General features: G+C 40.8%; 1 protein-coding gene across 2 annotated transcripts in view; it reads right to left on the bottom strand.

The window, feature by feature from the left end:
* The window catches only part of TM7SF3 (transmembrane 7 superfamily member 3), a 36,233-nt gene extending 24,875 nt beyond the window's left edge, over nt 1-11,358 (bottom strand). For both annotated transcript variants that reach the window (XM_067695983.1, XM_067695982.1), the window contains exons 1-2: nt 11,070-11,358; nt 1,321-1,475 (exon numbers count right to left, since the gene is read on the bottom strand). In XM_067695983.1, the coding sequence (XP_067552084.1) occupies nt 1,321-1,475; nt 11,070-11,160 (246 nt within the window). In that variant the 5' untranslated portion in view covers nt 11,161-11,358. The remainder of the gene's footprint in view (nt 1-1,320; nt 1,476-11,069) is intronic.
* Nucleotides 11,359-12,543: the final 1,185 nt, after the last annotated feature.

The raw sequence follows: 12,543 nt of genomic DNA on the forward strand, positions 1-12,543 counted from the left end.
GCAGGAACAAAAAATACCAAATACTTAGTTTGAAAGATACTGTGACCAATGCCCATAAGATATATAGGAATTGGACTAAGACAGCTCTGTTTAGCAAATACCACAATATTAGAAGGTAGGCTTAGGACACATAAAAACGCAGCACAACTTTATACAGAGTGAAATTCATTTATTTGTCTAGGGGGTCATATAGACTAAATATAAATAGATTTGTAGAAGGTTAACATAAATGGCAGAGCCTTAATAGCTTAAGCTGACCCAGGACATTTGAAAAACTTCCCAGAGCTGAGGTTGAGGTTCAGGGGTGTAGTGATGATCTCTGTAACAGGGTCCTAAATGCTGCTGGAAGCAAAGCACTGCACTGGTTAAAACTGAGTGTTAGGATTCTTTTGTTTCCATGAGACTCCAAAGAATAACGCTGAGCCTACAGGAGTCTTAATAAACTTCAACACTAAATGGCTGAATGACAAAGCAAACCCATTAAAATGTACTCTCAGGTAAAAATCACTGAGGACACACTAGGGTAAGAAAAAGAAAAGGTGGGAAGCATGAGGAAAGCTTAACTGCAGACAGGAGACACTTGGTACAAGCCACCCTCCCCCAAACTCAGGAGCATCACCCCTCTTTAGGTCAGAGGTCACCACTCAGGAAAGGCCTGTGATACTCACCTCTTAGCCAGTCTAAACCACTAATTTGACAGGACCCAATCTTGATTATTTTTTTAAAAAATTTAAGACATACACTTCTCCACAAATTTATCACCCTTTGTTAAGATGGTATGGGGGCCCCAAATTCTAACCACCTCTTTGAATTACTCATTACTGCGTTCCCCCACGTATACGCACATTGTACGTGTAAATAAGCTCTTTTTTTTCCCCTCCTGTTGAAAAAAGAAAAAAAATTTAAGACATAAAGTGGCATCAAATTCTAATGCTCAGGACTTCCCTGGTAGCTCAGTGGTTGAGAATCCGCCTGCCAATGCAGGGGACAAGGGTTCGATCCCTGGTTCAGGAAGATCCCACATGCCACGGAGCAACTAAGCCCGTGCACCACAACTATTGAGCCTGTGCTCTAGAGCCTGTGCGCCACAATTACTGACCCACACGCCGCAGCTACTGAAGCCCGTGCGCCTAGAGCCCGTGCTCCACAATAAGAGAAGCCACTGCAATGAGAAGCCCGCGCGCAGCAACGAAGACCCAATGCAGCCCAAAAAAACCCAACAATGTGTCTTTAAAAGAAAACAAAACTCTACCGCTCATGCTAAATACAAGACCCCAAAATGTGGAAATGACTTTTATGGAAGTAGCTCTTTGTACTTACCTCAGAAAAAGAAACTGTCGTATTCTGATACTGTGAATGTATTTGGAAAATAAGAAAAGTGACATTGCTGGAAATATGACGCAAAATAGCTTCCTCTGGAGAGGGCTTCTTGAGCTCCAAGTATCTAAATCTCCCCACAGAAAATTCAAGAAGACCTACAAGGAGAGAAACGTTTCATTGTAACACTTACATCTCTCCCAGCGATTTGTACAAACTGCACACTTAAACACAAATGCATGGCTAATTTAATCCTCAGAAAAACCCGTTGAGACAAATATTATTCTTACTGCTCCTATTTCACTGATGAGAACAATGAAGCTCAAAGGGGTGAAGCTGCCCGCCCAGAGTGCCTCAGCTACAAAGGGTGCAACTGAGAACCTAAGGGGAAGAAAGGTATTTCAAAAGATGTGAAAAACAGGTCGTTCAAAGCGCCTGGCTCCCAGAGCCCAGGAAAATCCCCCTTCTGGTAGCAGCAATAACAACTCTATTCAGAACAGAGTCCCTGAATTTAAGGCTTAACCACCCTGATGAGTTACTAACAATCGTAAATGCACTGGTACTAAAGATTATTACAACCCAGTGAATTCTGAAGTCAGCCCGGCTAGAGAGACACATCTGGCTTCAATTTTACCCCACCATTTACTAGCTGTGTGATCTCAGGCAAGTTACTTAATTCCCTTACACCTCAATTTCTTCATCTGTCAAATGGGACTGAAGTACTCAGCTTGCAAAGGAAGGTGTCATCATCACAGGCAAAAATGTCTATTGAGTGTCCCCACCAGGAACTTCATGAATCATAGGGCTTCTGGAAGAAGGAGCTTTTCGTTTGTTTAAGGATCAAGTTCAGAGTCCACATAAAAGATAGGCTCTAACAAGTTCTCCAACACCTCACCTAGGCTTTCCCATTTGTCCACTTGCCTCCACTGTCTGCTTGTGTTTCACTCACTCACTGTATCTTATCTCCCAGCTGCTCACCAGTTCTTTCCTTTTCCAACCTAATTCTCAAGGGATCCACTAAATAGGCTGCTTTGACTTCTGTGTGGTTCTGGGTTCCCATCTCACCCCCTGCCCTAGAGTCAGTATGTCTTTGCATAAACAGCAGAGGAGCCTGCAAGCATTACATAAGCAGTCTTGGGGGCTGGAACCTCAAAATAGAAAAAAAGATTTCAATTTCATAGAGATGAAAAGTAGGTGATGAGGTAAAGATTATATTCACCAGAGTCCCACAGTGGAAGGATCATGTTTTATTTTAGAAGGAAATTTGAGTCAGTGGGAGCTAAAAGAAAACACCCCAGACACTTACTCATTCTTATGTACCGTTTCCTAAGAAGGCTAATTTTTTCAGCACTTTTTGTTGTTCTTATAGTTAACACAAGTACTCTGTTTGGATGATTAAAAAAAAGACTATCAAGAAAGGCTAACCAAGAAAGCCAAACAGAACATACAAACATTGCAAGAACTAGAATAAAGGTTACTCTCTATAAAATTTCCCCAAACTCCATGATGTTATTATATTATCTTCATAACTTTTTAATTGATTATAGAAAAAAAGGTTATTTGTGGTTCTAATTTAATTTCTAAAAATCCTGAGAAAATTTTAATAGTTGTAACAATGACAAATGAAGGTGGTGTATTTTCTATTTATGTAACTGGAAAGACATTTCACCTTGTATGTGGAACAAAACTCCAGCCTGAATAGTGGTAAAAATATTAGGAAGTGGCTAACAGAATCTACGGAAGTCTGGAAAACGTGGGGAGCTTTCTGGGTTTCTTTTTGTTTTTAAAGGGGAACAAGGAACATTTTAATATTCCAGGTTTTCCCAGCATCAGGATTACTTTATTAGGAAACTAAATTATACATAAAATTAAGTGGAACTCGGTAAATGGCCCTAAAAACTTTTCATGTATTGCAGTTTAACTTTGGTCCCATCCATTCTCCACCTTCCAACTCTTAAAACTATCCACAAATTCCAGTCTAAGAGCAGTCTCAGTTTGTTTTCCTAGGAATTAATTGGATTTCCATCCTTTAACTGTCCAAAGCACTCAGCTCACTTACCGGCCTGCCTTTTCGAGTTACGTTTTCAGTTTTTCTGTTTTTTCAGTCCCTCGCCATCCCATTTTCTCTATTTGACAAATACTTATTTTAGTACTTATGGACTAGTCGCTCTGCCTATTGAATACTGTGACCAGAAATGACGTAAGTAAATTCATAAAGGTTATAATCACTTAACTAACACTTAAATTTGCCCTTAAGCCTATCTTAGAAATTTTTGATGATCTTTATATCTGTCTCTCATTACATGGGCCTTGAAGCAAAATACTACCCAGAACATTTATAAGCCCTGGAAGAGACTGAAGCTATCAGTTAGTGAAGTGTTGGTTTTCTTAACGTTTCCTTAATGTATCACATAAGGGTGAAGATAAATCACAAATCAGAAATACTTGGAGAACCAAAACTTTCAGTGATTTAAAAGACAGTAAGGAAATACAGGACCACAGAAATTAAAATATACTACTAAACAACTGGTAACTTAACAAAATAAGTAGGGCTAATAAAAGTTGGTATTCCTGGGAATGTATGTTAAGTGCCTTTTCTTTCTTTTTTTTAAAATTTATTTTTATTTTATTTATTGTTGGCTGCATTGGGTCTTCGTTGCTGTGCGCAGGTTTCTCTCTTGTTGCGGAGAGCGAGGGTTACTCTTCGTTATGGTGTGCGGGCTTCTCATTGCAGTGGCTTCTCTTGTTGCAGAGCACGGGCTCTAGGCGCGTGGGCTTCAGTAGTTGTGGCACGCGGGCTCAGTAGTTGTGGTTCACGGGCTCTAGAGTGCAGGCTCAGTAGTTGTGGCACACGGGCTTAGTTGCTCCACGGCATGTGGGATCTTCCCGGACCAGGGCTCAAACCCGTGTCCCCTGCATTGGCAGGCGGATTCTTAACCACTGCGCCACCAGGGAAGCCCTAAGTGCCTTTTCTTTACACATTTCATTGTTTATCAGATTTCTATAGCGATAATGAGGCGTTCTTACCAGAAAGGAAATGCACAATTTGGAAAAAACCTCCTTCCTGATGGCACTCAAAACACAGGTTCTACCTCAACTCTTCATGTGAAATTAATAAAACAGGGACACAATCTAGACAAAATGGTGACACTGTCAACACTCAACAGATGTCACCTGTTTTGTTTTTCCCTTAAAATGGTAATATTGTTCCAGATCATACATAAGCCATATTTTAAAAGGCAAGAACTGCAGAGAAAGTTAATTCCTCCAGCAAGTACACTGTACAGAAATAATCACTATTAGCAGTTTGGTATACATCTTTCAGGATTTAGGCAGATATCAGCATGAGCATCTCTATGTAGATGGAAAAAGAAAGACACAAATATGTTTGGTATAGCCATTTCATAGATCTTAGATATCTTTCCACATCAACAGATAATTCTAGCTTTATCATTTTAAAAGCTACAAAATATTCCATTCTAGGTAAACATGATTATTCAACCAATCCCTTACTAATGAACATATAGGCTGTTACTATCCCAGCATGAATAAGAAATAAGAAATAAAATAGTTCTATTTTGTGAAAGAATACTCTAGAAAACACATATACATATGTGTGTGTGTGTACATATATATGCCAAGCAATAAACCTATTTGAGAAGGTTTTTGCTGTGACAGTGTAGCAGATCACCTTTGATTTTAAATAATTAAAATAACTAAGAAGTCTTGTTCTCATTAAGAAAATCAGAAATCAAAACGAACAGCTTCTGTGAGAATATAAAATGATCAGGACAAAAACAGTAAGTGACAGTCTCTGCTTCCGACTTCTTCGAGAAGAACACCTGCCATTTCAGAAACAGATTTCCGAAAGCTTCCGAAAGGAAGGTGATGCCTACTAACCCTCTTTCCCCAGTCAAATGCCTGTGACAAGAACCAGAAAAAAGCCAGACAACGAAGGGGAGAGACACTGTATACATTATTTTTTTAAAAACTGGTCACTTGACAAAGTAAGTAGGGCTATTAAAAACAGGTACCTATGGGGTGTATTTTAAATAGTGTTTTCTTTTCTTTACACATTTCCTATTTTTCATATTTTCTGTGGTGCTCATGAGGTGTCCTTCTTAGAAAGGAATTCTAATACAGTGGTCATCCACCTTGGTTGTACGTTACAATTATCTGAAGGTGCTTTTTAAAAGATATTGTTGCCTGGGCCCGTCTCCAACCAGTTAAATCAAAATTCCTGGGGTTAGGGTTCAAGTATCGATTACAAAACAAATATTCATTAAAATAACATTCAGGGACTTACCTGGTGGTCCAGTGGGTAAGACTCCATGCTCCTACTGCAGGGGGCCCCCAGGTTCTATCCCTGGTCAGGGAACTAGATCCCACATGCATGCCGCAACTAAAAGTTTGCATGTCGCAATTAAAAAAAAAAAAAATCCTGCATGCTGCAACTAAGACCAGTCGCAGCCTAAATAAATTAATTAATTAATTTTTAAAAAAATGCCTACAAAGAAGTGCACAAAGTTTACACTGCCAGATCAAGAAACAGCATTCTAACCTCTTAGAGGTCTCCTGGTGGCCTCTTCCAATCACTACCTCTTCCCCCCTCCCCAGAGGTAACCATGATCCTAACTTTTAACACCACAGATGGGCTTTTTTCTTTGAAATTTAATTAAATGGAATCATACAGCATGAATTCTTTTGTGTGTAGCTTTTTAAAAATCAACATTTTATTTCTGAGATTCATCCCAGCTGCTATCGTAACTGCTATTCATTCACTTTCATTGTTGTATGCTTCATGAAATAAATATATCACAATTTATTTATCTATTCTACTGTTAACAAACATTTGGACTATTTCTAGTTTGGAGTAATTATAAATAACTCCATTCAGACAATTTTTTGTATGTGTCTTTTGGTGCACATGTACACATTTCTATTGGGTAGAACCTATGAGTAGAATTATCAGGTAACAGGGTATACTTATGCTCAATTTTAGTAGATACTCCTGAACAGTTATCCAACATGGTTTTGCCAATTTAGACCTCTATCAGCTTGTGAGGAAGTATTCCAGTTACACTATACTCTCACCAACACTTGGTAAGAACATTTTGTTTTACCTATTGGTTATTTAAATATCCTCTTTGTGAAAGGGTCTGTTAAGCCTTTTGCCTTTAAAAACTGGATTATCTGTCCTTATTGAATTTTAGGAACTCTTTAGTCATCACTGATACGAGTATTCTGTCAGATATGTGTTACAAATATCTTCTCCCACTCTTATAGCTTGTCTTTTCACTCCTGTTACCTTTAGATTAACAGAAGTTTTAATTTTAATGCAGTCCAATTTCTCAAGTTTTTCCTTTATGATTTTAAAGAATTCTTTGCCAACATATTCCAAGATCAGGAAGATACATTCCCCATGTTAACTTCTAGAACTTTGTTCTACCTTTCACATTTAAGTCTAAAATCAACATGAAACTGATTTTTATGTATGGTGTGAGGCGGGATGGTCAAGGTTCATTTTCCCATATGAATATCCTGTTGGCATAGCAACCTTTATTGAAAGTAGTTTCCCTACTGCTCAGCAATTCCACCTTTCACATAAGTCAAGTGACATATGTGAGGGTTTATTTCTGGACTCTTAACTGTGTACCATTGGTTTATTTGCCTATCCTAACACCAATATTACACTGTCTTAATTTCTGCCCCAAATTGTACTTCCTCTTCAAGACTGTCTTGAGTATTTTTGGCCCTTTTTCATTTCCATATAAATTTTAGAAAGCAGCTTGTCAATTTCCACAAAAAAACCCTACTGGGATTTGATTGACATGGCACTGAATGTATTAATTTAGGGAAAAATGATACCTTTATAACACAGAATTTTTCTAATCTACGAATTTGAGATATCCCTCTATTTATTTATTTTCTTAATTCATCTCAAGAATGTTGTATAGTCTTCTCTATAGAGATTGTAACATATCCCTTTATAATTATCCCTAAATATTTAATATTTCTTGATGGTATTATAAATTTACTTTTTATTTTCTATTTCAATTTCTAGCTGTCTCTTCACCAACATGCCTTTTTTTCAAGGCTCCAGGTGATTCTAATGTCCAGCCAGGCGTGAGAACTTCTAACACAACGTTTGATGAATTAGGGAAGGAAAGCTATATTTTTTCCTATTCTTTGTTATCTTTATCTAACTTTTGTGTGAAAATCCTCTGGCAATCCAAGAGCCATTTCACAATTTTTATAGAATACTGTATATTAAACAAACCAGTTATGGTTTGAGTCCTGACTTGCAGGGCCCTGTCATATTTGATGTTCCGGAGCCTCACACGGTGCCAGGTACCTGGTTGGCACACAGTAAATGTTTGGTAAATGATAGTTGAATTTTGTGACCTCAGACAAGTAATTATTTCCTATGGGCCTCAGTTCCCTCATGGTAAAATGCAGTTAACTGTGCTGCATACATCACGTGGCTGCTGAAAGTATCAAATGGGAAAAAATTTGTAAACTGTCCGATACTGCACAATAAAATATCATTATTAGTTTCTATTAGCTTTCCAATGTTTCAGAGGCTCATGTCCTTATCAAAAAAAAAAAAAAAAATGCAGGCAGTCAGTATGGTCCTCCTACAAATAAACTAGTGGAAAGAAGAGGTCTAACAGATATAAAACGCCCAGCACATCCATCATGAACAGCGAGTTGAGAAAGTGACTTCCACAGAGCGACAAGGAAATATACTGAAAGTCAAGACAACTTTAACAGTCTAGCCTGGCAGAAACTGCATTTCATTTCTACTCATAAAAACAGACATGGCAAAGGGAGACACAAATACAAAAATATATCCTGAAGAGGTTAACAGGAACTTAGCTGCGCTTCTAAGTCATCTGGAAAAGGATGCATCAGAAACATTTTTTGAGGGATAATTAGATCTTATGACTTGAGGAGTGGACAGGAATGACAGCACATCAAGGATATTACAGGGTAGGGCTTCCCTGGTGGCGCAGTGGTTAAGAATCCGCCTGCCAATGCAGGGGACACGGGTTCGAGCCCTGGTCCGGGAAGATCCCACATGCCACGGAGCAAGTAAGCCCGTGTGCCACAACTACTGAGCTTGCGCTCTAGAGCCCGCGAGCCACAACTACTGAGCCCACGTTCCACAACTACTGAGCCCACGTGCCACAACTACTGAAGCCTGCACACCTAGAGTCCGTGCTCCACAACAAGAGAAGACACCACAATGAGAAGCCCACGCACCGCAACGAAGAGTAGCCCCCGTTCACGGCAACTAGAGAAAGCCTGCGTGCAGCAATGAAGACCCAATGCAGCCAAAAATAAATAAATTTAACAAAAAAAAAGAAGGCTATTACAGGGCAAATGGCTAACACAAGACTGAGCACTTAAGCTGTAGCTCTCCTCTAAAAAGCAGTAGCTCTGCTTTTTCTGGCAAAAATGTTTCTTGCCATCTAACGTACAGCAGGGGACCCTTTTCTATTTTTCATACCCTTCCTCCATTCCTACCCAGAGTCACTCTTTCCTTCCAATAATTCCATTCTAAAAAGAGCTGCCCAATCCCAATATGTTCCTTTTCTTTCTCAATCAGATCCTAAACTTGCAACCTTAAAATTTTCCACCTCTTCCTTTTTACTATTTACTGAAATGTACCTCCACTGTTTCTGCTTTAACTCAACAGAAAAATTCTAGGACAGATTTGTCAACGCTTAGTCTTCATAATTCTTTCAGATGGAATATTAAAAACAAAAACCATTCAGCTACTTGAGCTGGCCAGCATTCAACTGCCCCTCCCAATTTCTCATTGATACTTTCTTATGAATTTTCATTAGCCCTAAAAGGTGAAAGGAAACACAAAAATGCACACACTTTTGAGAGAAAGAGAACACCTGCAACCAACTACACAAGTGGGCTGCTACCTTCCTTAAGCATTATGGATAGCACAAACTGGAGAAGGTTCAAATAGCACTCTGCTCAACTCCAAACACTAGGTAGGTTCCTGTGAGTTACCAGATATGAACCTGAATCAATAATGAAAGGTGTTCAGGGTAGCAGGGAACCGGGACTCCAAGAGAAGGGAAAACTGTTTAGATGTATGGTTCATCTCCTGCTGGTCACAGAAAGCACCATCCTCAGACATTCTAGAACTCGATCTGCCACCTTCAAAGATTCACTTAGCTTCTAAGCCACTACTCCAGGTGTTTAGCTCTTCCTGCTAAAGATGGGTAAATCCTCCTAACTTACAGCAGCTACTCAATTTCGAGTTTGTGTACTCATCAGAATCCTCAAATAGAAATCCAGACATTTTCCAGGAGGATCATGCAAGTCTGGAACTAAGTCTTCCTTAATTTCCACTCTGACCTTTATCTGACAGATGTGGAGAATATCAGCTTTCATTTACCCTCAGCAGTCAAGTTCCCACCTGCTGTCCCTCTCCTGCACACAACAGCAATACTGATGCAAGGCCAGAAGAATAATGTGGTTGAGGAAATAACAGTGCCGTAATCGCAGAAAAGAGGTGAGAAACAGTGTCCGAAAAACATTAATTTTTCAAATTCCTTCTCTCGTCTGATCATCTGCAAACTCAATCTCTCAGATTCTTCACCTTGGAAGAATGGAAATAGCCATATGAGGGAGGGAGAACTGACTCTACTTTGAGGAATGAGAATTCAGAGAAGAATTAAGTGTAAAGCACCACACTAAGTAAAACATTCTCACTGGAGGGCAGCTTTGTAGAAGTGGAAGACCATGAAATTGACAGCAAGACACACGGGTTCATCTGCTGTCTGTGCCCCTCTTAGCTGTTTACTTGTGTAGTGAGCATCGTCTTGGGCCTCAGGTTCATCCTCCACCAGTGAGGACAATAATTATCTAACAGGGTTGTAAGGATTAAATAACACTGCCATGAAAGGCACCTGGCACATACTGCACGCAGTGAATGTTAGCGCCCTGTTATAAATAAGGCTATTTTTTCTGCAAAACTATAACCGCCCTTTTCAGCTTTGGCCTTAAATTCTAGGCAAAAATTCTAGGATTCAGTTTGCACAAGTGCTTTTCAAAGATAAGCATTCAGAAACAGAATCACATTATTCAGAAAATATTATGTTTCAGAACTACAACTAGTCTCTTAAGCTCAAAACAAAACCAAGAATGTTCTTGACCCCGTGGAAAAGCACATGATTATCAGCTTCATACAATTAACGCTTTTTACAGTTTATATTAACAAACCACCAACTATTGCTAAAATCCATTCACCAAGCACATGACCTATGGTCTAAAGTCCCATTCTGGGTTCACTTTTCCTCTGAAACTCCGTAGAGCATAACCAGTTTGAAAAGCACCTAGATTTTGGAGTACAAAAACCCGCTGCACCTTGGCTGCATCAAGCCTCGCAGTCCAGACGCTCAGACCAGCCACTTGGGAGCAAAGAGGTGTTTTAATGTGTTAAATAAAACCTACAAACATGGCTGCACCCTAAGGGAGAGAATAATGTGTCTGAACAAGAGAGTTTCCTATCTCTTCCCATTCCCCCAACCTAAATTAGGAGGTTGACAGTAAGGCCTCCTTAGCAATGGGACTTGCCTTCTGCAGGAAAGGACCTCGATCCATTCCTGCCGGTTCTGAACTCACCGCCTCCGCCGCTGCGCGGACAGACCCCGGGGTGGACTCTGACCTTGCAAGAAATGCAAGACCAAGTTTGGGTTGCAGCAGTCAGGCGCCCCCGACCTTACCCTCGCTGGAGTTCCCGACGGTCTCGGCTCCGGCGGCCGCCGCCGGTTCCGACGCCAACACAGCCAGGAGCAGCAGCCGAAGGAGCTCCATTGCTGCCCCAGCTGGGCGCCGCCACCTAGCCCGCGCTATCCCGGGGTGCCCGCGTCCGGCGCCATCGCTCGCCAGGTGCACGCACAGCACACCTGCCACCCCCGCGGAGCCCGCGCGCCCCCTGCCCCGGCAGAGGGCTCCAGTTCCGGCAATCAGCCCCGCTGCGCGGCCCCACGCCTCCTCCAGCCCCTCACGTCACGGCGACGGCGCCCCCCGGGGCGGGGGCGGGGACGGGAGCGGAGGGGCGTGCCCGGGCGGCGCTCGCCTCCTCCCGGCCGGCGGCGCTGCGGGCACAGTTCGCAGCGGGTTCTGGGTTGTAACCTGTACTTCTCCCTTTGGTATCTTTCGCACTTACGAAAACTACCGTTCGAGTGAAAAATAACCCTTTCTGTTGCGGCCTAACGTCTCCAGGCTCCAGTTTCCCGCGTTTCCTTTGCAAACGGAAAAAAACAGGAATCTGGTGCTCAAAACGGTAAGAGTTGATCGTTTCTCCCTGTCGCAATTGCCTTAGCTCCTCAGGGATATGTTGGTATGAAAATACGGGGGCAGTGCTGTTTCTGTGGTGGTTATTGCGCTGGTGATGAGCGCCACAATTAAAAATGTTTCGTTTTCTCTAAGTGAAATTATCCTCGAAGACTCAAGACCTTCATCTGAACTTCCTCTCTCAAATTTTATACGTGAGGGCTGTTTAAAGGACCGTAGTCCATGTGACAGATGGCTCGTGAGACGATTGTGGAATTAGATTTATAGACTCAAATTTATTTGGGGAAGATTGCCCTGCTTTATTTTTCCTGCTCTTTAACTTTTTCAGTTATCTATTTTAATAAGCAACTATGTTGAAAATTCCATATGTGGTTAATCCACTACTAAACTAAAAACCTATAGCAATCACCATAATATTAATAGGCACAACTCTTTTACTGTCCTTCCTCTGCCTGGTCCAAATGTTCACACCTGCGGTAGTACTATTTATTCCCATGCTGTTTATTCACTGTCCTACCTACCCTCTTTCCAGTAACTCTCAATAGATGAAACCCCGGGACGATGATAGCAGCGATTATAAGGGTAGCATTTGGACCCGTGGATGTATTATTCAGTAAATTGTGTCTGATAACTGATTAGCTGCACTGTACTGGGGAGAGAGGATTACAACTCTATCTCACATTGTCACAATGAAATCCCAAAGTAATAAATAAAATCAAAATCTTAAAAGAGCTAGAAGAAATACACGTTTAAGGAAAAAAGTTGATCGCAGAATGATGGAACTGTCTTTTTTTTTTTTCTTTTAAGAGTTTATTTGAACAAAAATCTATTGGAATCTGGCAGTGCCAAACCAGAAGTGATCAGAATTATTCAGTGGAGGAACTTTCTAAGCAAAAAAGC

Source organism: Pseudorca crassidens, chromosome 11, assembly GCF_039906515.1.
Source record: "Pseudorca crassidens isolate mPseCra1 chromosome 11, mPseCra1.hap1, whole genome shotgun sequence".
Lineage (NCBI taxonomy): Eukaryota > Metazoa > Chordata > Mammalia > Artiodactyla > Delphinidae > Pseudorca > Pseudorca crassidens.